Consider the following 26,489-nt stretch of genomic DNA (forward strand, 5'->3'; position numbering starts at 1 on the left):
CAGTGTCCTTTCTTTGGGTGTAGCTGCTTCTGTCCATCCTTGACCGATTGAAACTGAGTTAGCTCTCTTTGTTGAAGAAATCCACTTCCATCAGAATACATCCTCATATAGTATCATTGTTGAGGTATATAATGTTCTCCTGGTTCTGCTCATTTCATTTAACATCAGTTCATATAAGTCTCTCCAAGCCTCTCTATATTCATCCTGCTGGTCATCATATCTTACAGAACAATAATATTCCATAATATTCATATACCACAATTTACTCAACCATTCTCCAGTTGATGGGCATCCATTCATTTTCCAGTTTCTAGCCACTACAAACAGGGCTGCCACAAACATTTTGGCTGTGTTTTTTCCTTGGCTCACCCTGTACCTTCCTTATCTTTGCCTTTTGGAATCCTTTGAAATTCAGCTCAGTTGTTATCTTCTATATGAGACTATTCTTGTATCTATTTGTATCTTTAATACACACACACAGTTTTCCTTGACTAAATGTAAGCCATTTAATAAACATTGTTTAAAGCACTGTGAGTTTCTTGAGGTTAGGAACTACTTGACTTTTGTCTTTATATTTTCCTGGCACATAGTAGATAGTTAATAAATGCTTGTAAATTGATTGCATGATTGACCAACATCTTCATTCTACTACAGTTGGACATCATATGGATGGTCACATTCTTCGAAAATTTCCCATCTATTCTCTTTATAATCCATACTGAAGAGAGATGTCTGGATCAAAGTTGGAAACATAAGTTGGACCAACAGGTGGAACATTTTGAATGTAGAGATAAGGAGTTTTGTGGTGGCAAAGAATTGGGAAATGAGCAGGTGCCCATCAATTGGGGAATGGCTGAATAAGTTATGGTATATGAAAGTAAAGGAATATTACTGTTCTATAAAAAAGTGATGAATAGGCTGGCTTTAGAAAGGCCTGAAAGATTTATATGAACTGATGCTGAGTGAAACAAGCAGAACCAGGGAACATCCCCAGCAACAGCAAGACTGTGTGATGATTGACTATGATAGACTTGGTTCTTAGCAATTCAGTGATCCAAGGCAATCTCAATAAATTGTGGATGGAAAACACCATCCTCATCCAGAAAGAAAAATATGGAGGCTGAATGTTCATTTATTTTTTCTTTTTTTTCCTCTCATGGTTTTTTCTTTTTGTTCTTATTTTTCTCTCTCAACATGATTCATATGGAAATACGTAAAAAATGAATGTATATTTGTAATCAAAAAATATTGTTTTACATGTAACTTAGAGGAAAAAGGAAAAATATATAGGGTTGTTTGTGAGGATTAAATGAAATATTCGTACAGCACTTATTAGTACAATGCCTGGCACTTAATAGATGCTATATATAAATGATTATTACCTCCCTTCTCCATTAATTAAGCACCTACTATGTGCTAGACATTGTGCTAAGCACTAGAGTTATGAAGAAAGTTAAAAGACAGTGTCTGTTTTCAGAGAACTTACAATCTAATGGAGCCAGTATGCAAGTAACTATATACATCATAAATGCTTTATATAAGATAAATGGGAGATAATTGACATTTCTACGGTTAGATCTTTTTTTTTTTTTTAATAGCTTTTTATTTATAAGATATGTGCATGGGTAATTTTTCAGTATTGACAATTGCAAAACCTTTGTTCCAACTTTTCCTCTCCTTCCCCCCACCCCTTCCCCCAGATGACAGTTGACCAATACATGTTAAATATGTTAGAGTATATGTTAAAGACAATATATGTATATATGTTCATATAGTTATTTTGCTGTGCAAAAAGAATTGGACTTTGAAATAGTGTACTATTAGCCTGTGAAGGAAATCAAAAGTGCAGGTGGGCAAAAATAGAGGGATTGGTAATTCTATATAGTGGTTCATAGTCATCTCCCAAAGTTCTTTCGCTGGGTGTAGCTGGTTCAGTTCAGTTCATTACTGCTCTATTGGAATTTATTTAGTTCATCTCATTGTTGAAGAGGGCCACGACCATCAGAATTGATCATCATATAGTATTGTTGTTGAAGTATATAATGAACTTCTGGTCCTGCTCATTTCACTCAGCATCAGTTCATGTAAGTCTCTCCAAGCCGTTCTGAAATCATCTTGCTGGTCATTTCTTACAGAACAATACTATTCCATAACATTCATATACCACAATTTATTCAGCCATTCTCCAGTTGATGGGCATCCACTCAGTTTCCAATTTCTGGCCACTACAAAGAGGGCTGCCATAAACATTCTTGCACATACAGGTCTCTTTCCCTTCTTTAAAATCTCTTTGGGATATAAGCCCAGTATCTACAGTTAGATCTTGAACATAACTTAAGATAGAAGAGATATTAAGATTGTAATTCACATTTTTCTGTCAGATGATAGTTTTCAAAATGGAAGAAGGGATGTATGCACAAAATATTATAGTAAAAGTGAATACAGTTTGTTAACCAGTTTTCACTTTTGATTATCTTTCTTCATAGTGATACTACCTAGAGTTTCATCAGGTTGGCTGATCTTTTTTTTTTTTTTTTTTTAAAGGCCCTGGTATCATTTTTTTGAGGATTTGGGTCGTAGTGAAGTACTGAATAAAGCTTTCCTTCTCTTATTGAAACTATTTTACCACATTTCTACAATTCAATCTTGAATATAAAGTATCAGAGAACTGAAAGGGATATTAAGACTGCAATTCACATTTCTGTCATTTGATAGTTTCCAAAGTGCTTTCCTCATAGCAATTCTATGTATAGCTAAGGTCGGTGTTGTTTGTTTTGCTTTATATTTAATTTTTATTTGTTTCCTCAATTACATGTAAACAAAAAGATTTAATATTCATTTTTTAAAATTTGGACTTCTGAATTTTCTCACTCTCCCTTCCCTGCCCCTCTATTCTTTTACCTTCTCTCTGCCTCCTTTCCTTCTTGTTTAAGAAGCAATTTGATATACATGTTGTTGTTGTTTAGTCTAGTTATGTCTAACTCTTCATGACTATTTGGAGTTTTCTTGGCAGAAATACTGAAGTACTTTGCCATTTCCTTCTCCAACTCATTTTATAGATGGAACTGAGGCAAATAAGAGTTAAGTGACTTGCCTAGAGTTACCAGTTGGTACGTGTCTGAAGCTAGATTCAAACTCAGGAAGATGAGTTTTCTTGATTCCAGGTCCATCACTTGTAATGGGCTGAGGCTTGAGTTGATGCACTGAGGTCCCAAGCACATGAGGCTAAATAGTAATTGGACCATACTCTATTAATATATAATCTTGGATAAAGAATGGCCCCCGCCCACTCTTTGTGCAAGTCCTGATGTGTTGTATAGGAAATGACGATTTTGGTGGGTGGAGGCAGGGGAGTGGAAAAGGAAGGGGAGGAGAGGCTGTTTGCTTTTGCCATTGCAACGACCTTTCTGTTTGTTTTCTCTTCTTCTTTTTGCTTTTTGCTTTTGCTGTGGCAGTTGGGGTTAAGTGACTTGCCGATGGTCACACAGCCAGGAATTGTTAAGTGTCTGAGGTTGGATTTGAACTCAGGTCTTCCTGACTTCAGGACTGGCACAAAGAGTGGGCGGGGGCCATTCCTTCTCCAAGATTATATATTAATAGAGTATGGTCCAATTACTATTTAGCCTCATGTACTTGGGACCTCAGTGCATCAACTCAAGCCTCAGCTTCTCCAACTCATTTTATAGATGGAACTGAGGCAAATAAGAGTTAAGTGACTTGCCTAGAGTTACCAGTTGGTACATGTCTGAAGCTAGATTCAAACTCAGGAAGATGAGTTTTCTTGATTCCGGGTCCATCACTCTATCCACTATACTATCCAGTTGTCCCTGTTGATACACATGGAGTCATGCAAAATAATTCCATATTAGCAGTGTTGCAAAAGAAACCAAGTGATTTGGGTAAATCAAAAAGTGAAAACCAAGAAAAATAAAGTAAAAAAAAAAGGTTTGCTTTAATCTGTATTGAGAATCTATTAGTTCTTTCTTTGGAGGTGGCTAGTAAGCCCTTCAGAATTGTCTTGGATCATTGTATAACTTAGAATAAATCATTTATAGTTAATCATTGTACAGTATTGCTGTTGCTGTGTACAATGTTTTCCTGATTCTGCTCACTTCACTGCATCAGTCCATGTAAGTCTTCCCAGGTTTTTCTGATACCATCTTGTTAAGGATTTTTTTTAGCAATATATTTCATCACATTCATTTATATCACAGCTTGTTCAACCATCCTCCATTTGATGGGCATCTCTTCAGTTTCCAAAATTTTTGCCCCCATTTAAAGAGCTGCTGCAAATATTTTTGTACATAGAGATAGTTTTCCTTTTTCTTTATTCTCTTTGGGGTACAGACTTAAGTAGTGAGTCAAAGAAAATGCATGGTTTTATGGCCCTTTGGCCATAATTCCAAATTGTTTTCTAGAATGGTTGGACCATTTTACAACTCCATCAACAATGCATTATTTTTTTTCACATCCCCTTCATCATTCATCATTTTTATTTTTCTGTCACATAAGTCAGTCTGGTAGGGATGAGGGTGGTGCATCAGAGTTGTTTTAATTTGCATTTCTTCTAATCAGTAGTTATTTAGAGTAGGGCTTCTTAAATTTTTTTACTCACAATCCCTTTTCAGTCAAGAAATTTTTATGTGAATCTTAGCATAAAAGTTTATAAAAATAGGTGTACAAATCCAACATTTACTGATAATAAATCATGATTTCGCAACCCCCACATTTAGTTACAAGGCCCCATATGTGGGATTTGGGGCATTTTTTCCTATGACTTTAGAAAGCTTTGGTTGAGTTCTTCTGAAAACTGTCCATGTCTTTTGACAATTTATCAGTTGGGAGAACGGATTTATATTCTTTTATATTTGACCCACTTCTATAGATAAATGATACATGAGATCTTTATCAAAGAAACTTGCCATAAAATCCTCTCCTTCCTCCAATTTTCTGCTTTCTTTCTAATCTTGACTATGTTGGTTTTGTTTGTGGAAAAACTTTAACCTGATGTAATTTAAAAAATGTCCATTTTACATTCTGTAATGCTCTCTATCTCTTGTTTGGTTATAAATTCTACCCTAATCCATAAATCTTATAGGTAAAAATGTCCATGTTATATTAACTTGCTTGTTTATATTACTCTTTATGTCTAAATCATATGCCCATTTTGATCATATTTCAATATATGGTGTGAGGTATTGGTCTATACTTAGTTTCTGTCACACTGCTTTCCAGTTTTCACAGCACTTCTTGTCCCAAATCTTGGTTCTTTGTGTTTATCAGGCACTAGATTACAATGGTCATTTATTACTGTGTATTGTGTAGCTATCTATTCTATCAATCCACATTCTGTTTCTTAGCCAGTACCAGATTGTTTTGAAGATTACTGTTTTGTAATAAATTTTTAGATCTGGTACCACTAAGCTACTTCCCTTTACATTTTCCCCCCATTGATATCCTTGATATTCTTGACTCTTTGTTCTTCCAGATGATTTTTGTTATTATTTTTATATCTATAAAATAATTTTTTTGATAATTTGATTGGCATGGTAGTGAATAAGTAATTTTAAGTAGAAGTGTCTTTTTATTATATTCTGTCAGTCTTCCCATGAACAGTTACTATTTCTCCAGTTGTTTAGATCTGACTTTGTGTGGAAAATGTTTTGTAATGTGTTCATAGAGTTTTTGGATTTGTTTTGGCAGGTGCACTCCCAAGTTTTCAGATTGTCTACAGTTATTTTGCATGGAATTTCTTTTTCTTTTTCTTCCTGCTGGACCTTGTTAAACAAGGTCTGATGTCTTATATGAGGAGGTCATTGTTATTAGCCCCTGTTCCACAAAGGATCAGATCAGAGTTTTAAGTGATTCATTCAAGTAATTCACTGACGCTCGCAACCATATGTGGAAAGTAGAAACTATAGAACAGAGAATGTCTGAGTCAGAAGGAAAGTTAGAAGTCATTGGAGGAGCCTTCGAAAAAAACATAAATGGTTTGCTCAGTGTTCTATTGTTTATGACAGAAATAGCATTTTAACTTAAGCCCTTTGAGCCCTAATTGAAGTTTCTTTTGACTATTCACTTGACTAACATCCTTATGTTGACCTGTCTAGTGCTCTCTGGGGCTGGCATATACTTTGTCTAAAGTTAATATCACTAGGTAATGATAATTGGTTTATGGGACTGACTTTTAGTTCATTTTTTATTAAAACCTGTTACTGATATTTTATTCTCTTTATTAATTTTTAATTTCTTTTTTTCCCTGGTAGTGGGAGAGAGTAGGGGAAACATGTCGAAGATTGTTTCTGTATGTATGAAGACATAAGTAGTATTAAATTTAATCTCGTAGACAAGTAATTATCTCCCCTTGCAAAATCTATATTTGGCAGTTCTGAGTGCATCTCACCCCCAGGGGCAAGAATAGATCTCTAATCAAGACTACAGCACCAATACACTGTGGCTGAGGGTGGGCACAAGGACCAACAATCTCTTCTCTTTGCCTCTGATTATTTTTCTTTTCTAGTCTTGTACCAGTGCATTACATACAAATCCTAGAAGGATTAAGTTATTGCACAGCATTATTTGAGGTAGTAAACCTAAGTGTCAGTGATCTGGTAAATATTTGGAAATTATGATCTTTGGCTAGATGATCAAAGTCACACCACAGGTCTTGGCATGCTGGTCAAATTTAGAGCCATTATAGGGAATAAAGCAGATATTGGCCTTGATACACTTTTTAAAAAAATAAATAAAAAGCAACTTGAAAATACTGTTTTAACTGTAACAAATTATCCCCTTTTTCAGTAATAAGGAATCTTACATTTTTGCAGAGAGATATACTAACAACTTTTTTTCCATTTCTTCTAGGGAAATTCAGCTACTGAGGAGGTTACGTCACAAAAACGTCATACAGCTGGTGGATGTATTATATAATGAAGAGAAGCAGAAAATATATCCTTTGGGGCCTCTGTTGTACCCTGGTGTGCTTTGGCAGTAAAGGTTGGCATATTTCTTAAATGTCTGTTATTACATACACATACAGCACTTTAAAATATCCAAAGTTAGAATGGGCGGATGTGGCTAGAGAGCCATTCACATTAAAGAGATCTGGGGACTCCGATGTCTTAAGACCAGTAATCTGGGTGTCTTAGATGTCAGTGATTCACACTTCTGCAGCACTTTCATGTTTCTAAGGCACTTTTTTATGATCAGGAAGTGATGTAGACATCATCTCCATTTAGCATTTGAGGAAACTGAGGTGCCAAAAGGTTAATGCAGCTACCAGTCGTTAGCCACAAATGGACTCCCTGAGTCCAGGCTAGTGTTCTTTCTACTACATCATACTGTCATGGAATCACAATCCTAGCATGTTCTTCTTGTACCCTATCTAGAATGTTGGACTTCCTTTTCAACTGCATATTATCATGGATATTAGTAAGATTAAATGCATAAAGACAGGGCAGATAGGATTGTGAGGGACTTTAAACTAGTTGCTATGAGAACATATGGAAGGAATCCGGGATTTTTTTAGCATGCAGATATGTGCTTATGTAGTAGTGGTAACATAATACTTGCCTTCATTTGAAGATCTGCTATCTAGAATAAGGAGCACACTTTTCATTTGTGGATCTTAGTAGCAGAACCAGAGCCAACGGATAGGAGATACAGTCTGACATTTTGTGATAATTGAAGCTATTGAATAATTAACTAGAGTGATTTAATACCTCTTGGAGTTTTTTGTTTTGTTTTGTTTTTTACTAAGTGTCCAAACAGAAGTTGGATGAACACATAAACTTGTTTGAAAAATGTTTTGATAACTATCTCAAAATAATTTGTAGATCCCATATATTTTATTTTATGAATTTAAAAACATCATTTTGATTAGCGCTCTATATGTTTCATTTAGCCATGATGTAAAAAAGGTTAAGAACTTCTGACCTAGAGATTTTCCAGGGACAGCTGGGTGGTGCATTAGATAGATCACCAGCCCTGAAATCAGGAGGACCTGAGTACATATCTGGTCTTAGAAACTTAACACTTCCTACTTGTGTAACATTGGGCACGTCACTTAACCCCAGTTGTCTCAACAACAAAAAAAAAAGAGAGAGAGAGAGATTTTCCAGAAGACCTTTTCCATCTTAAGATGAAATTCTTGTTCCCAGTTTTCTGTACAGTACATTTGTTGGCTTTCAGAATCTTTATTGTGTAGAGCTACTTCACATAACAAGTGTGTTGGCTTGACATTGGAAGAATGATCTACCTGTGTCCAGAGTTCTGATGATTTCAAAACCTAGTTTATTTAGAACCATTTGAGAAAAATGCTGTTTTTCAGCCAATTTTTTATTTTTTCCAAACTTTGTGTTCCAAATTTTTCTTCCTCCCTTTTTTATTCTCCCTTTCCCCAAGACAGCAAGCAATCCAATTTAGATTAAACATGTGCAGTTCTTTAGAACATATTTCCATATTTGTCCTGCTGTGCAAGAAAAGTCATATTAAAAAACCACAATACAGAAAAACAAACACCAAAAAAGGTGTAAATTCAATGCTTTGATCCACATTCATTCTCCATAGTTTTCTCTCTCTGGATATGTATGGCTCTTTCCATTCCAATTCTATTGGAATTTCCTTTGAAAATCACCTCATTGGTTTTTTTGTTTGTTTGTTTATTATTATTATTATTATTAATATGGCTTTTTATTTACAAGTTATATGCATGGGTAATTTTATAGCATTGACAATTGCCAAACCTTTTGTTCCATTTTTTCCCCTCCTTTCCTCCACTCCCTCCCCCAGATGGCATGTTAACCAATACATGTTAAATATGTTAAAGTATAAATTAAATACAAAATAAGTATGTATGTCCAAACAATTATTTTGCTGTACAAAAAGAATCGGACTCTGAAATAGTGTACAATTAGCCTATGAAGGAAATCAAAAATGCAGGCAGACAAAAATAAAGGGATTGGGAATTCTATGTAATGGTTCTTAGTCATCTCCCAGAGTTTTTTCACTGGGTATATCTGGTTCAATTCATTACTGCTCCATTGGAACTGATTTGGTTCATCTCACTGCTGAAGATGGCCAGGTCCATCAGAATTGATCATCATATAATATTGTTGTTGAGGTATATAATGATCTTCTGGTCCTGCTCATTTCACTTAGCATCAGTTCATGTAAGTCTCTCCAGGCCTTTCTGAAATCATCCTGCTGGTCATTTCTTACAGAACAATAACATTCCATAATATTCATATACCACAATTTATTCAGCCATTCTCCAATTGATGGGCATCTATTCAGTTTCCAGTTTCTGGCCACTACAAAGAGGGTTGCTACAAACATTCTTGCACATATAGGTCTCTTTCCCTTCTTTAAAATCTCTTTGGGATATAAGCCCAGTAGTAACACTGCTGGGTCAAAGGGTATGCACAGTTTGATAGCTTTTTGAGCATAGTTCCAAATCGTTCTCCAGAACGCTGGATGTATTCACAATTCCATTAACAATGTATCAATGTCCTAATTTTCCCACATCCCCTCCAACATTCAGTATTATCTTTTCCTGTCATTCTAGCCAATCTGACAGGTGTATAGTGGTATCTCAGAGTTGTCTTAATTTGCATTTCTCTGATTAATAATGACTTGGAGCATCTTTTCATATGGCTAGAAATTGTTTCAATTTCTTCATCTGAGAATTGTCTGTTCATATCCTTTGGCCATTTATCAATTGGAGAATGGCTTGATTTCTTATAAATTAGAGTCAATTCTCTATATATTTTAGAAATGAGGCTTTTATCAGAACCTTTGACTGTAAAAATGTTTTCCCACTTTATTGCTTTCCTTCTAATCTGAATCACCTCATTGTTGAAAAGATCCATGTCCATCATGGTTGATCATTGCATAATCTCGTTACTGTGTACATTTTCTGTTGGTTCTGTTCACATGACTTAGCATCAGTTTGTGCAAGTCTTTTCAGGCTTTTTTGAAATCAGCCTGCTCATCATTTTTTATAAAACAGAAATATTCCATTACATTCATATACCATAACTTTATTTAGCCATTCCCAATTGATGGGAATCCACTTAGTTCTCATTTTCTTGCCATTATAAAAAGGGCTGCTACAAACATTTTTTGTATATGTGGGTTTTTTCCCTTCTTTTATGATCTTTTAGGATAAGCCATTGTTTTTGATGTTTGGCAGCAGTAGTATGAAACTCAAAGAAAAAGGGGAAGAGGAGGCACTAAATCGTGAACCCATAATGGCTGAGAACCACATATTAATTTCATCTATGTTCTTTTGGTTTTTAATACATTTTGTCCATTATTTCCCAATTATATTTGAATCCATTAAACTTATTTTTTACACCTGGTTTACAATATTGCCTGTGTAAAAAGCTGGGGAAGACTCTATTGCTATGATCCTATTTGATATAACAACCACTGCCATAAGTTTTTCTCTCCTAATTATTGGACTGTGCCATTCTGGATTGTTTATAAGTTAAAATATGCCCTGAGCGTCTCTTCCTTCTCTCTAAATCAATTGTCATTGAGTGGCTCACTGAGGATCTTGTTTTTGTGTGTAATTCTTAGGAATGTCCCCTCTGATGTTGCTTTCAAGAATGGCCTCTGGCCCAGAAAAGACCTTGGTAGTTGGAAGCATGTCATTCCTCTGGAATGTACAACCTTGCTTTTCAAGTTTAAATTATTCTTTCAGAAAGGGAGTCCTGGGTATTTCTTGAAATTCTGCCCTCCTAGAGGCAAAATAGCTGTCTGTTTAAACATTACTTTTTGTTGTGTAATCATTCTTTCATTTTTCAGCAAATGATGATAACCATCCCATCCCAAATATTTGAAAACATATTTTAGTTCAATGACTAGTATACAGTGATGGCACTTAGCTTTTCTTACCTAATTCTTCTGAATCTCTGGATCTAGTTCATGACCAGGTAGTTCATTAATGCTGGGCTCTCTGGGAGTGTGATCTTTGACTTCCTCCCTTTTGTTCCTGCCTGGCTGCCAAGGGCTCATTCTTTGCCTTTGGTTGGCAGGGAAGCTCTGATTTTTAAGCTGAATTGGTCATTGCATTCAAATTTGGTCTTTGGGAGATCATGGAGAGAGAGGCAAATGATATCTTTTTTTCTGGATAACCTTTAATTGTTAATAGTACTTAAGGGACATCTGAGTCACAGTGGTTCAATATTTGGACATCAGATTAAGATTATTTGACATTTTGACATTTTTATTTTTTGAGATACGATTTTTATTTAGTCATAGAATATTAGAATTTAAATTGAAAGGCCTTGAGGTTTTTTGGATCAAGCCTATGACTGAAGCCTGAATAATTTCTAGATTTTTTTTGTCTATTCAGAATCAGAATTTTAGAGTTAAAAAGAAATTTATTTTACAGATGAAAATACAGGACCAAAGAAAGTTCTGAAATCCTCCAATTATTTCACTAGTGTTCTGCATCTTGAGCTACATTTCCTGATGTTAGTAATCTTTTGATTATATATGTCTCCAGTCCATTACTGATTAGTCATCTGTAGATCTTGTCAGCAAACCTCATATCTTCCAGATTTTGCTCCCCTCAATATTAGGCCTTGTATTCCTTCATCTTCCCTTTAATGATCTGTGCTAAGAAAATACAAACTACTTTGAACATGTCTTTTCTTTTTAAAAGTTTTTTTTTATTTTCTAGACATATGCATGAATAATTTTTCAACATTGACCCTTGCTTAGCTTTGTGTTTTAGATTTTCTCCTGCTTCCTCCCCTACCCTAGATGGCAAGCAATCCAATATATGTTATACATGTTAAAATATATGTTAAATGTAATATGTGTAAACATATCTATACAATTCTCTTGCTGCACAAGAAAAATCAGATCGAAAAGGAAAGCAAATGAGTAAGATAACAAAATGGCAAGCAAACAAGAGTGAAAATACTTTATTGTGATCTATATTCAGTTCCCACAGTCCTCTCTTTGGGTGTAGATGGCTCTTCATCACAAGATCCTTGGAACTGGCATCAGTCATCTCATTGTTGGAAAGAGCCATGTCCATCAGAATTGATCACTGTATAGTCTTGTTGTTGCCATGTATAATGATCTCCTGGTTCTGCTCATTTCACTTAGCATCAATTCATGTAAGTTTTTCCGGACCTCTCTAAAATCATCCTCCTGATCATTTCTTATAGAACAATAATATTCTATAACATTCATATACCATAACTTATTCAGCCATTCTCCAACTGATGGGTATCCACTCAGTTTCCACTTTCTTGTCACTATGAAAGGGGCTGCCAGAAACATTTTTGCACATGTGGGGCCCTTTCCTTCCTTTAAGATCTCTTTGGGTTATAGGCCTAATAAAAGCAATATTGGATCAAAAGGTATGGACAATTTAAAAACTTTTTGAACATAGTTCCAAATTCCTCTCCAAAATGGCTGGATCTGTTCACAGTTCCACCAACAATGTATCAGTGTCCCAGTTTTCCAACATTAACTTTTCCTGTCATCTTAGCTAATCTGAGAGGTATATAGCAATTTCTCAGTTGTCTTAATTTGCATTTCTCTGATCAATAGTAATTTAGAGCAACTTTTCATATGATTAGAAATGGTTTTAATTTCTTCATCTGAAAATTGTCTGTTGAATATTTCTTTAAGCCAGGAACAACAACAAAAATTAAAGACATATATTAGCAACAATTATAAAATTATTTCCAAAGCCAGATATAAAAATTTTAAATCTATTTACTGTTTTGTGTCTTCTTCACAAGAATGAATTATTTAGATGTAACTTTAAATACTGGTGCTATATCCCCTTCTTCCTGGTCCTCTCATTACTTTGCTCTTAAGTCCTTATAAGTAATGTCATTCTAGATCTCTTTATCTTTGCCATTTTAGAATGCAAAAACCTTGAATCAGATTCTCTCTTTAGAATTTTATTTTTAAATATTCTGTTGCTGCCACTCTGCATGTTTTTTGGGGAAGATATTTGCTAAACTGAGATGCTCTTTAAGTTGAGGGAATATGTCTCTTAGAATAAATAGTACTGCCTTTCATTGACTTGGATATCAGACAAGGCAAGAATAATGTTGGGTTACTTAATTGGTAGGGGCTCTTTTTAAACATAATGTCATAGATAAGCAACTATCCATTAGGGTAGGTGATGGGGGTGAGATGGCAATTTGAAAAACAGGGTAAAAAAGTAATAACAATAAGTGTATATATGATCATATATAGTGGTCACCACAAGGTCAGGAAATTAAAAAGGATTCCCAGAGGAGGAAGCCTATGACCTTCTCCTTGAAGGAAGTCAAGGTTTCTAGGAAATTTGAAATTGTCTGCTTTTAAGCTTATATTTTAGCCAGTAAAAGAATTCGTTTGCATCTGTGGTGAGAAGACCAAATTTTGGGAGGATATGCGGTTTTCATTCTTCCCTTCTGAAGGACCAGTCTTTTTTTTTCTCCTTCATTTCCAGAGCAGCCCAATCTGATAAATAAACCAGGGTATTTCCCATAAGATCTGTTTAGGTTAGCTCATTGGATAAATAAAAATAAAATTAATAAAAGGATAAATCTACAGTCTGGTATTTAGGTGCCAAAAATCTCCCAACACAAATATAATTTGAGGACAGCATGAATTATAAAAAGGTCTAGGGGGCTTTAGGGGACTCCCCACATGTTAGCATGTTCTATGTGTAATAGACAACCACAAAGACTAATGCAATTTTGGGCTGCATTAGGAAGGGTTTCCAGGGACATGGAAGTAATACTTTTGCACTCTGCCCTTCTCAGATATCATTTGTAGTGTTGTGTTCAGTTGGGGGCAACTGTTTAAGAAGTAAATTGGTAAGCTAAAGAATATCCTGAGGGAGAGCATCCAGGATGATGAAGAACCTTCATTTTGCACCATATGACGATCACTTGAAGGAACTGGACCAATCTAGCATGGAGAAAATACTCATCGAGGGTACCTAATAACTGTTCAAATATTCAGAGAGTTGCCATTTGAAGGAACAAATGGACTTATTCTGTTTTACTCTAGAGTGCTGACCCAGGAAGGGGTCAAGGGTAGGGGATGAAGAGAACAGGAAGGAGGAAGGAATTTGCAAATAAGCCGGTTTAGGCTTGAGATCAGAAAAAATTTCTCAGTATTAAAGGTCTCCCAAACAGAATAGGCTCCCTTGAGACCTGATAGATCATCCAGCTTTGAAGTTCTTTAGGCAGAAGCTGGATGGTCATTTATTGGACAGGTTATAATAGGAACTTAATATATGGATTGGATAAGATAGCCATTGAAGCATCTAACAAATTCTATAATTCTATAATTTGTTGAGCATTGGGGTTAGTTATTAAACATGAAGTACTTACTTGTTGCAAAGTGATAACTTGGCCTTTTGGATGATAGTGCTGAGATTAGAGTTGAGAAGACAATTCACAGCCTGCTTCTGTTTCTTGTTAGCTGTGTGGACAAATCACTTAGTCTCTCGTGGATAAAAGGCCAATTTGTCTCTTCTAATAACTTGGGACTTCTTACCACAAAGTCATAGACAAATGGAAGGAGTTCTCAGACCAGGAATTCCTCCCACGCTGATATTATTTAGATAGCAATATAGCAATAACACAAAGATTAGATAAATTATAGCCCCATTCACAAGGTATGGATGGCACAAAATGACTGGGGCTTGTTTTAGCTTACTATTTTCAGCCAATGACATTCTTTAATACCAGTAGAAATTTCCTCTTATTAGAGAGCCTTCTTCAGTAGATTGTGTGAACTTCTTTACCTATAGGTTATAGTAAAAGTGTTAGACCCTTTTATCAAATTAGTCTCATTATCTCACCTAGCATTCTCACTAGCTTTTGTTTAACCAATAAGTAAGGCCCTTTTGATATAACTACAGTTTTTCTCGTTTATATAGCTTAGGAAAAGTTCTCATTCAAAACAAGTGTAGTCTAATAAAGTTTGTAAATAATGAGCTCTTATTATATTGCTGCAGAAGAGACATAGAATTCCAACAAAACACCTTCTATTCCTGTATTTAAGAGAAAGATCCTATTTCATTAAAGAATTGATCAGATAACAATTTGTTCTCATTCTGATTTTTGCAGGTTAAAGTAGGAGCATACTGTTCAGTTTAGAGGAACATTTGGGGAATTTGACTCTTTACTATTTCCTTGAGTGCAGTTTGGTCTGAGTAGTTCTCTAGTTCTTCAGGCTTTTCCTGAAAATAAGCTCACTTTTAGAGGTATTCAAGGGTCAGACTGAAATGGACTGGCCAATGGATTGGCCACAGGAGCAGCAATCAAACCACTCCTGTCTCATCTGACATGGTCTGTTTCTTGTGAACAGTTGATTATAGCTAATGATGATTTATTTCTTCTGTGACCGCCTAAGCAAAAACTACCCTTGACAGTTTTACCAAAGGTTGCTGTCAGGCTTAGAAGGCCATAATTGACAAAAGCAATCTTTTTTTCACTCTTTGAAAAAGGGAATACTTTGCTTATCTTTTATCCTTTTCCATTGTCCGAGAATGGTTTCTTTGTTCATTTTTGCAAATTTACTCAGTACATTGAGATAGAATTCATCTGTATCTGGAAACTTGAATTCATTTAGAGTAACTTTGTGTTCTTTTATTCTCTTTTTATCTATTAAAGGTTTTGTTTCCATTATATAGTACTTGTTCTTTTTCATTGGAGAAAGTGAAATAATATATATTTATACAATTTTCTGGATGGTGTAGTCATGTTTAATTTTTAAAATAAATGAGTATATATCAGGACCTTTTTGTCAGGATAACGTAAGAGACATTGATGCCCTGCTTATGTTTTATCTTTATTATTTAATTCAGAAGCAGGGCCTTTGGGGCTAGTTCAGCTACATAGAGTCATGGAATCTTAAAATTGGAAGGGACCTTAAAAGGTATGTTTCCATTCTACCTGAAGCTTACCATATCTTTTGCTATTATATCTGAACATCTCTGGGAACTTGCTTCCTCTGTTATTCTCCCATTTCTTTCTTTCATCTTCAGTCTCTGCATTTCCATTGGTTTCTTCTTCAAGTTTCCTTTCCTGCATCCCCAGGTTTTCCTTGTGCTTTTAACCCTCACTTGACCCTGCCATTCCCTCAAGCATGTTGGTCTAGAAATCCTTTTTGGAGCCACACCTTTAGAAAGAGTTGAGTTTTTATTATCTCCATTTTCTCACCTCTCACTTTTTTTCCCCCCCTGAGGCAGTTGTGGTTAAGTGACTTGTCCAGGGTCATACAGTTAGGAAATGTTAAGTGTCTGAGATCACCTTTGAACTCAGGTCCTCCTGACTTCAGGGCTGGTGCTCTGTCCACTGTGCCGTCTAGTTGCCCCAACACCTCTCACTTAAAAAAAAAAAGCATATTCATGGGTAATTTTTCCAACATTGACCCTCGTGTAACCTTTTATTGAAAATTTTCCCCTTCTCCCCCGCCCCCAAATCTGGCAGATAGCCCAATACATGTTAAATATGTTGAAATACATGTTAGATCCAATATATGTATACATAGTTATACAGTTATCTTGTTGTGCAAGAAAAATCAGATCGAGAAGGAAGAAAAAGAAAAACTGAGAAAAAAAAATGCAAGCAAATAACGATTTCACTTAGCTTCAATTCATATAAGTCTCTCCAGCCTCTCTGTAATCATCTTGCTGGTTGTTTCTTACAGAACAATAGTATTCCATAGCATTAACTTATTCAGCCATTTTCTAACTGATGGGTATCTAGTTTCTAGACACTACAAAAAGGGCCACCACAAACATTTTTGCACATGTGGGTCCCTTTCCCTCCTTTAAGATCTCTTTGGATATAAGCCCAGTAGAAACACTGCTAAATCAAAGGATATGCACAGTTTGATAGTCTAAGCATAGTTCCAAATTGCTCTCCATAATGGTTGGATCTGTTCACAGTTCCGCCAACAATGTATCAGTGTCCCAGTTTTCCCATTCGTCAATATCTTCTATCATCTTATCTAATCTGACAGCACACATTTCACTTCTGAAACAGCTTCCTCCAAAGTTACCAGTTATCTCTCTTAACTATTAAATCTAATGTTTCTTTTAAAAAAGGTTTTATTAAAGGTTTTTTGTTCTGTTTTTTCCCCCAATTAAGAAGCATTTATTTTGTCTTTTTCTTTGTCCTTAGGGAAAATAAAAAGATCAAAATCCTTATAGTAAATATGCATAGTTTAAAAAAGTTCTCCCATTCTACAGCTCTAAAAATAGACTTCATTTTGCTTATTGAGCTTTAATGGCCTTGTCTCATTCCTCATTTTTTTTCGGCTTTTGACATTGTTGACCTATCCCCTACCTCCTCTACTATGGACTCTCTCTTCCCATTGTCTTCTGCAATGCTATTTTTTGTAGGATCATCACTTTCATCCTCTCAACCACATTGTGGTCTTTATTCTTCAAGGTTCTATACCAAACCTTCTCTTTACTTGGTGATCTCATCAACTCCCATGTTCTAATTAACTTTATTCATAATCCCCAAGATTCAGTCTCTTTGTCTTACATATCAAGAACTACTTGCAATTTTGCAGTTTTGGAGTTTTGGAGTTATCCATGGCTTCTCTCTTTCTCTCTCAGTTACCGTAATGCGGTTGGCAAGTCTTCTCAGTCCTACATTGACAACATTTCTTATATTTGTTCTTTTTTATTCATTCATATAGTATTTATCATACTTCAGACCCCTACTCCAGGTATACAAATTTGTGGTGACCTATTGTATCCTGTTTTCCAAACTGTATGTACTCCATGGGTCACTCAGTGGATAGCACTAAATGTAGACTACAACAGCTTGTAGTAAAACAAGAAGAAATGTTTGACTTTTTATGTTGTCGCTAAGAATTTTGAGTGCCTCTGAAGTATGTTATCAGCTAGTGTACATGATCAGAGAATCCCTTTTTAAAACAAAATACTAGGTTTTACGCACACTAAAAAAAATTCTTGGGCAGCCATGATGGTAGAGTTTATCACAGACACTCTTCTTCCAAAGATAATTTCCCATCCTAGCAGGTAAAGTGTCCCATTTAGTCATTTGATCTGTACCTGAAACCACACTCCTATTTCTCAGGTCTCCTGGTTGTATATTTTCCTTTCTTATCTGTTTTGGATGGTATCCCTAAGTTTGTGTGGCCCTTTAGAATCTGCTCTTTATTTTTCTGTCTGATTCAGTTCAACACATATTTCTTAACTATGCTAGGTTCTATGCTAGATATTTGAAAAAGGTAAAGATGAAAAATGGCAGCTTTTGTTCTTATAGAGCCTTTAGTCTGTTAAGAATGTTATGACCAAATAATATGACACATACACAGATAAGTGTAATATAAAATAAAATGTGGGTACAGCAAAGGAAAGCCTTACAGAATGCAAAATGAAATGGATGGGGAGGTCTTTTAAAGATAAAGAGTTAATATTTAATGACTAAACGTCATTCATTCTGGATATTATGGAGAATAGCCTGTTTAAATACATAAAAGTTGTTGAACATTGCATGGAAATTTGGGGATAGGACAGAATCTCATAGTTGGGTTTAGCTTAAAGGTGATGAGTGTAAACTAAGATTAGAAAGGTAATTTGGGAATGGATTATGAAGCCTGCCTTGAAAGCCAGACTGGGAGTTTTGTGTTTTATTTTGTGGGCGATAGGGAGCCATGATTGGCTTTGAGCATTGGTGTGATGTGGGAAATTATTTTATGACCACGTCAAGAGTGGAATGGAGAGGAGAAAGACTGAGGAAATTTAGCTAGTCAAGGAGTTCTTTTCTATGGCCTGGAGCTAGTTTGTCTGGAACATCCAAAATTCATAGAAGAATCCTGATGATGAAACTTTATACCAGCAAGACATCTGTTTTTTCTTAGGCACAGCCTTGTTTTATTTTTTAAAAATAATTTATATCTGCCCACATAAAGTATTCTTGATAATAATGATGTCATGGTTTTATTTTATCCACTGTGTTCATCTTCAACCAATGTCTCAGGCTCACTGACCTTGAGAAGGTGACTGTAGGCCAGTCAATTAACTTACCCTTGTTTTAGACAGAGTACTATGCTGGACCTTTGGAGACTCTATATGTGGCTTGATCATGGGCAAGCCTTAAAGGATAGATAGGAGCTCAACAAGAAAAGGGGAAATAGGAGAGCACATTATAGGTCTAGAGAATAGCCTTCGATTGGGACTCAAATCCTGGCTTTCCTACTGCCTGATAATCCTAGGTAAGAAACTCAGCCTTTCTTTCTGGGCCTTTGATCCCACTATAGTTTCTTAATTTTTAAAATGAGTAATTATATAGTCTAACATTCCTTCTACTTTGATCTCTCTGAAATGTAACTGCTGGTGGATTTGATAATTTGAATACTATTTAGCTTGATCTTCATAGCAAAAGGAGCACTGAAGTTCTGAGTTGAGAGGAAAATAGTATCTGGTCCATAACCTTCATGTAGATAATTCTCATAAAAAAAAAAAAAAAGGTAATGCACAGGTTGTGTGATGATCTTCTTAGCAAAACAGTGATCCAAGAAAATTCCAATAGACTTGGGATGGAAAATGCTAACTGTATCCAGAGAAAGGACTATGGATGTAGATTGAAGCATACCATTTTCACTTTTCCTCATGGTTTTTCCCTTTTTTTTTTTCTTCCACTGTAGAAGTATATTTAAAATAATTTTATATATATGAACTCTTTCCCCCTGCCCCCGAAGCAATTGGGGGTAAGTGACTTGCCCAGGGTCATACAGCTAGGAAGTGTTGCGTGTCTCAGGTCAGATTTGAACTCAGGTCCTTCTGATTTCAGGGCTGGTGCTCTATCCGCTGTGCCACCTAGCTGCCTCTGTATATGAACTCTTATCAAATTGCTTGCTGTCTTGGAGAGAGGGAAGGGGAAGGGAGGGGGAAAAATGTGCAACTCAGAATCTTACAAAAGTGAATATTGAAAACTGTCTTTACATTAATTGGAGTAAAATATATTTAAGTGAAATAATAAAATAAATTACATATGGAAAAGCTCTGTTGTTTGGTACATTTTGTCAATAGACATTTCCAGTGACAGGGCATGCTCAGGTACAAGGGTCTGTTACTTCTTGCTTGATGACTATGAGGAGGCACTTTCTGGAGCTGTTCTATCTGCAAGGCATCCTTAGCTGGATTATGTAATTTGTTGATTTGGCATTTAACCAGGATATAAGTCTAAATCCTGAAGTTTTTAATAACAAGTAAGCAGGACCTTTGCTTTTTATTTTTCTGTTTTCCTTTTTATTTTATTTTTTCCTCTACTACGTGTAAAAGCAATTTTTAACATTCATTTTTTAAAATTTTGAGTTCCAAATTTTCTCTCCTGAATCCCCCTACTTGAGAAGGCAAGTATTTTACTATAAATTCTTTATGTGCAAACATGTAAAATGTATTAAAATATTATTCATATTATAAAAGAAAATAGACCAAAACAAACCCCAAAAATATAAAGAAAATTTTAAAAGTATACTTTATTCATCCAAACTCCATCAGTTCTGAACTGATGCTAAATGAAATGAGCAGAACCAGGAGATATTATATACCTCTACAACATTACTGCTTGAGGATGTATTCTGATGGAAGTGGATCTCTTCGATAAAGAGAGCTAATTCAGTTTCAATTGATCAAGGATGGACAGAAGCAGCTACACCCAAAGAAAGAACACTGGGAAATGAATATAAACTGCTTGCATTTTTGTTTTTCTTCCCAGGTTATTCATACCTTCTGAATCCAATTCTCCCTGTGCAACAAGAAAACTGTTCAGTTCTGCACACATATATTGTATCTAGGATATACTGTAACCTATTCAACATGTAAAGGACTGCTTGCCATCTAAGGGATGGGGTGAAGGGGAGGGAGAGGGAAAATTGGAACAGAAGTGAGTGCAAGGGATAATGCTGTAAAAAATTACCCTGGCATGGGTTCTGTCAATAAAAAGTTATTTAAAGAAAAAAAAAAAAACTCCATCAGTTCTTCAGAGGTTGATAGCATTTTTCATCATAAGTACCTCGGATTTGTCTCAAATTGTATTGCTGGGAATACCTAAGCTGTTCCTCGTTGATCATTGCCCAGTATTGCTATTACTGTGGTTCTTTCTGCTCACTTCATTTTGCATGAGTTCTTGTAAATCTTCCTGGTTTTTTGGAACAGGAACTTTGTAAAGACTTGTGCCACTAAGACTATGCAGGGATCACTGGATCAGCCTCCCACTTTGAGCTGCTTAATAGTTGCTTTTCCCTTCAAGGAAGAAATTGGAACTGTGTTTTATTTCTGACTAAAGGAAAACAGTTCTGATCTCTGGCCTTCCTGTATTGTCCTGTCATTGAAACCGACTGTTTCTGGCTTAAAACTGAAAGCCTGTTGGCTGTTTTTCAAAGAAAATATTTCATTTCTAGTTTATATATCTTTGCATAGAACAAATATGGATAGATAAAAGTTTGCTAGGAGTCAGATTTTAGCACAATGTAAGAAAGAATTTTTTAACCAAACTGCTCAACAATAGAATGGGCTACTTCATGGAGAAAGGAATTGTGTCCTTGTCATTAGATACATCTTGAGGAGTGTTTAGATACCTGCCCATCTTACCAGAATGCCATAAGAGATGGTTCCAGGATGGAGTTCTACTGCTGAATTGATTGGAGCAAAAATAAACTATTGAGAAAAAAAGCTTGATTTCAGACATAAAGAATTTGAGGTAGAAATGGGACATCTAGGTAGAGATGACTTGTAATTATTTGGAAATGAAGTTTTGAACTGGAGAAATATATTGTAGAAGCAGAGGGAACAAATGAGATTATCAAGGGAGATATTTTAATGGATCCAGGATTTCATAAACATTATGTTCTCTCTAATAATGAAAAACATAATCTATCCAGGCTTTCTCATCCTGTGCAGTTTTCATCTTTGCCCGCTTACTACTGAAGGTCCATTCATTCAATATGCAGGAGACAGTTTTCATTTTCTAACATCACATGGATGTTAATGAAGCATATGAACTATTATCTTTAATCTTTTGCTGTCCTGTGTGATTAGCCCTTGACTTTCTTTACCTCTAGTCTTACTTTTTTAAAATTAAATACATTATGCCACTTCTGTAAAATAACTTGTTTGTGATATATTGCAACTAGTTCCCACTCGTTGTAGACTTTTCCATTGCTCTCAGTTCTTTGAAATCTTTAGCAGTGATTCTCAGACTTTTGAGGCTCAGGATGTAGGTGGCAGTAGCACTGGAAGATTAGATTTCAAATGTAGTCTTACATATTTAATAGCTGTGTTCTGAGCACAGCTGGGGCAGTCACTTATCTTTTGTCTGCTGGTCCCGCACTGTAAAATATAGATAATAATCTATTTTCCAGGATTGTTGTAAAGTTCAAATGAGATAATATTTGTAAAACACATGTGAAAACATAGCATTTGGCAGATAAGAGATGCTTAATAAATGTTTGTTTCCTTTCTTCCTTTGATAGTCTTAAAATGTATTGAGAACCCTCCAAAGAGTTTTTTGTTAATATGGGTCCTACTCACTGATAGTTTCAAAATTAGAAATTAAAGCATCTTATTGTTGTTATTATAAAATGCCTTTGACCGTGTAGAGCCCCTGAAAAGGACTCAGGAGTCTCCAAGATTCCCTGTGTCACATTGTGAACCATTGGACTAGAATATTATGGAAACACTGGATTTGAATATGTATCATTTACAGCTGTCATCAGAAAAATATGGGCCTTTTTTTAATGTTGAAGATTATGGTCATTGAAAGAACTATGTACTTAAATCCAACAATACTTTTTTGCTGGCAATCCAACCTACTTTTCTTTTCCTGTTCATTTATAGGCTCTGGTCCTTATCTATGTATAGTGTCTGTCCCAGGTATCTGTTAAAATTGTCCACCACTGGAATTTCTTAAATCTGAGAAATAGACATCTTTCAATTACTCTTTCTTTTCTCATTTTAGAAAGAGCAAACTCTCCTAAATGATTATGAATCTTGTTTAGGAATCTTTACAGTGTTTTGGGCTTAATGCAGTAAGTAAAATGCCATCTGGAAAAACTTCTTATGTATAGGGAACTCTCTTCTACTTGGTTGTTTTATTGTGCATCAACTCCATTAGAGTCAAACAATTCTGGTGAGCATATATTTACCTCTTATGGAATCCTACCAGAGTGTTAGCCAGCGAGTTTTTTTCTACTAGATCCATCAAAATATTTTGCTTACTTTTGATATTCTAGGGAGAAAACTTGTTGGGAAAGAATGTTTTGTCTTCCAGCTAAAAAAAAAAGAACAAACCACTAAACAGAGTTATCAGTTGTTAATATCATTATAAAGATAATGTTTCCTAAGGAATATCACTTGTAAAAACCTACCCTTTCTCTCTGGATGCCCTCCCTGCATTAGTAGATTAATTTCATCAAAATTGTGTATAGCTGGGAAAGTAGGCAAGAGTCAAGAGCCATTGATCTTTCCTGTTGCTGCTCCTAGCCCCTCCTCATTTTTTTAAAAGTGATATTTAAGTCAGTTTTGGGTTGGTTGGATTGCTACTTTTTCTTCTTTAATGTACCTTGTAAATTGATTTCTTGGTGGATTCAAAATTATGTGATGCTAAGAATGGCCTTTATATATGTGTGGTCTAATTGACATAATACTGTAACACTAGCATTCAAATGTGGTGATTCTTCTGCCCTTTATGGTGAAAAGATTTGTTATTTTTAAAAAATTGCAGATATTTTTCATCTTTAAATGCCACACTTTTTAGAAATTTGTTTTCCATCAGCAAATTTTCAGTATTTTATGAGGCATTAATGGCCTTGATTTCCTCATTATGACAGCTAATTTTGGTCATTTAAACTTTTATAAGAAATTATTTAATTGATGTACTATATCCTTTCCTCATTTTTTAGCATCAGTGATATTTTTAAATAAGTCAAGTTGAAGTTTTTTAAATTGCATGCCCTGTTTTTTCACCAATATTTGATACTTGATGATGAATTCTTTGGCTATGGCAATCCATGAAACAGAGTGGCTTTCAATCTTATGATATGTAGCTTTGCTTCTGAAATGACAGTGACAGAGTGGTAAGGTATTAAAAGGTGCTAAAATCACTAAGTTTTTTAAGACTGTTAATAACCTTAACTCTTAAAGTTAATATTGAGTTAATACTATAATCTTAAACTTAGCTACTATGAGTGAATTTTTGGCTTACTCAGAATGTGGTATTCGTATCTAGAGACCACTGACTTATTATTAGAGGAAATTATTCATAAAAATCCTGACATTCTCAATATAAACAAAAACTGAAGAAAGAAGGAAACTTTTCACCAGCTAGCTTACAGATTTTCTTCAGAGAAGTAAAGAAGTTAGCTAAGTAGTTTCGTAGTGGGGAATAGGAATTCAGAAAGCACCTACTATGTACAATTATTATCTCACTTGATTCTCACAAACAAGTTAGGTGCTATTAATTATTTCCATTTTATAGTAGAGGTTGAGAAAACAGGTTAAGAGTAACTTGCCCGTTGTTATACAGCCAGTAAGTTGCTGAGATTAAATTTGAACTCAGGTCTTCCTGACTCCAGATCCAGTACTCTATCCACTGTGCTACCAGCTACTTCCATATAATGGGTCTTAAAGACAATAAGAAACATCCTTTCATCAAATGTTTTATCATCTTGTCTAGTGCTTATAATAAATATTTGCAGAAAGATCACTGAACCTGTGTAGCAGACATGTTGTAGAGGTGAAAAAAATTTTAATGAAGAATGTGAAGCTACCTTCCAGATAAAAATAAAGATGAACTTTGATACTCTGTGACATCAATATAAAAATGGGAATAGGTAAGATAATGAGAAATATATTAGAAACATAGAACAGAAATAAGGAATGAGGCTAAACATCTGTAAAAGTTTCATTCCTTCAGGTCATGAATACTTTTCATGATTTATGTTTTCAAGATTCAGAGGGAGCTAAACATAGTGAGCATCAGAAAAAGAGAACTTGATTTTATTTTAATGGACACGAAGCTATTTGTTACTTGTTTGATTTTTTTTTTTTTTTTTTTTTTTTGAGAACAGGCATTTGGGGGTAAGTGGCCAGCCCAAGATGACATAGCTTGACATATAAGGTCAAGTATTTCATTTCAGGCTGTATTTCCCACCTACTTGTCTTTGGTAATTTTCTTTTTTCTTTTATTTTTGTTGAGGCAATTGAGGTTAAGTGACTTGCCTAGGTTTACACAGCTAGGAAGTGTTAAGTATCTGAGATTAAATTTGAACTCAGGTCCTCCTGACTTCAGGGCTGGTGCTTTATCCATTGTGCCACCTATCTCCCCTTTTGGTAATTATTCTTCATTCAGTGGTCTGTAGTCAGACTATTGACTTCTTAGAGCGAAGATAAAATTAATATAAAACTAGGAGAAATAATGAAAATGTAAAAAAAAATATGCAAATGTTTATCTGGAATGACTTATTTAAATAAATTATTAATCAAATCTAGGAGAGAAAAAAGGATATATGGACTAAGACTACATTAAACTTTTTTTAATTATACTTTTTTATTGACAGAACATATGCATGGGTAATTTTTACGACATTGTCCCTTGCACTCACTTCTGTTCCAACAGAAGTTGTCCCTTACCTTTCTCCACCCCCTCCCCCAGAGGCAGTCTCATACATGTTAAACATGTTAAAGTATGTCTTAGATACAGTATATGTGGGCAGAACCAAATAGTTCTTTTGTTGCACAGGAAGAATTGGATTCAGAAGATAAAAATAACTTGAGAAGAAAAACAAAAATGCAAGTAGTTCACATTCATTTCCCAGTATTCCTTCTCTGGGTGTAGCTGATTCTGTCCATCATTAATCAATTGGAACTGAATTGGATCTTCTCTTCAGACTACATTAATTTCATGCAGAATTTTAACTGATATAAATTAGTTGTAGTAAGACTTTAGCCTAACATTTTCTTAGCAATTTTTTGATTGATTTGTAAAAATATATGTAAATTCTTATGAGGAAAGGTTGATGTAAGATGATGAGCAGAATCTCCTCATGAAATAGAAGTAGTGGAGGATAAAAATCATTTTAAGTGAGTTTGAGAGAACTGATTAAGTAAAGTTAATGCAATAGAATTGAAGGATGAAAATAGAAAAATAACAAAGAGAAGAAAGTTGGGAAAGTTCTACAAAGATTGTTATAAACATCTGTTTTCATCATTAAGCATATTCCTAGAGATACTTAATAGAGGAGATACATGCTCAAGATGACACACTTGAACACATCAAGGGATCAATTCATAAGATATCTGAAGGGAGCAATAACAAAAGCATGGAAAAAATCTGGCACTATTTTAATAACAAAGAATGGCGACCTAAGAACATCACTTATCATTCTCCTATATGGTTACCTTTGTAAAAGTACTTTGAGGACAATTTATAAACATACCAAGAATATTCCTGCAGAGAATATTATTA

At 35.0% G+C, this 26,489-nt stretch overlaps 1 protein-coding gene across 4 annotated transcripts in view; it reads left to right on the forward strand.

Moving 5' to 3' along the window:
• Positions 1-26,489, forward strand: part of STK11 (serine/threonine kinase 11) — a 165,681-nt gene that overhangs the window by 55,369 nt on the left and 83,823 nt on the right. For all 4 annotated transcript variants that reach the window (XM_051972163.1, XM_051972165.1, XM_051972166.1 and 1 more), the window contains exon 2: positions 6,865-6,948. In XM_051972163.1, coding sequence (XP_051828123.1) covers positions 6,865-6,948 — 84 coding nt within the window. The remainder of the gene's footprint in view (positions 1-6,864; positions 6,949-26,489) is intronic.

Source organism: Antechinus flavipes, chromosome 1 (assembly GCF_016432865.1).
Source record: "Antechinus flavipes isolate AdamAnt ecotype Samford, QLD, Australia chromosome 1, AdamAnt_v2, whole genome shotgun sequence".
In the NCBI taxonomy this organism is placed as follows: domain Eukaryota; kingdom Metazoa; phylum Chordata; class Mammalia; order Dasyuromorphia; family Dasyuridae; genus Antechinus; species Antechinus flavipes.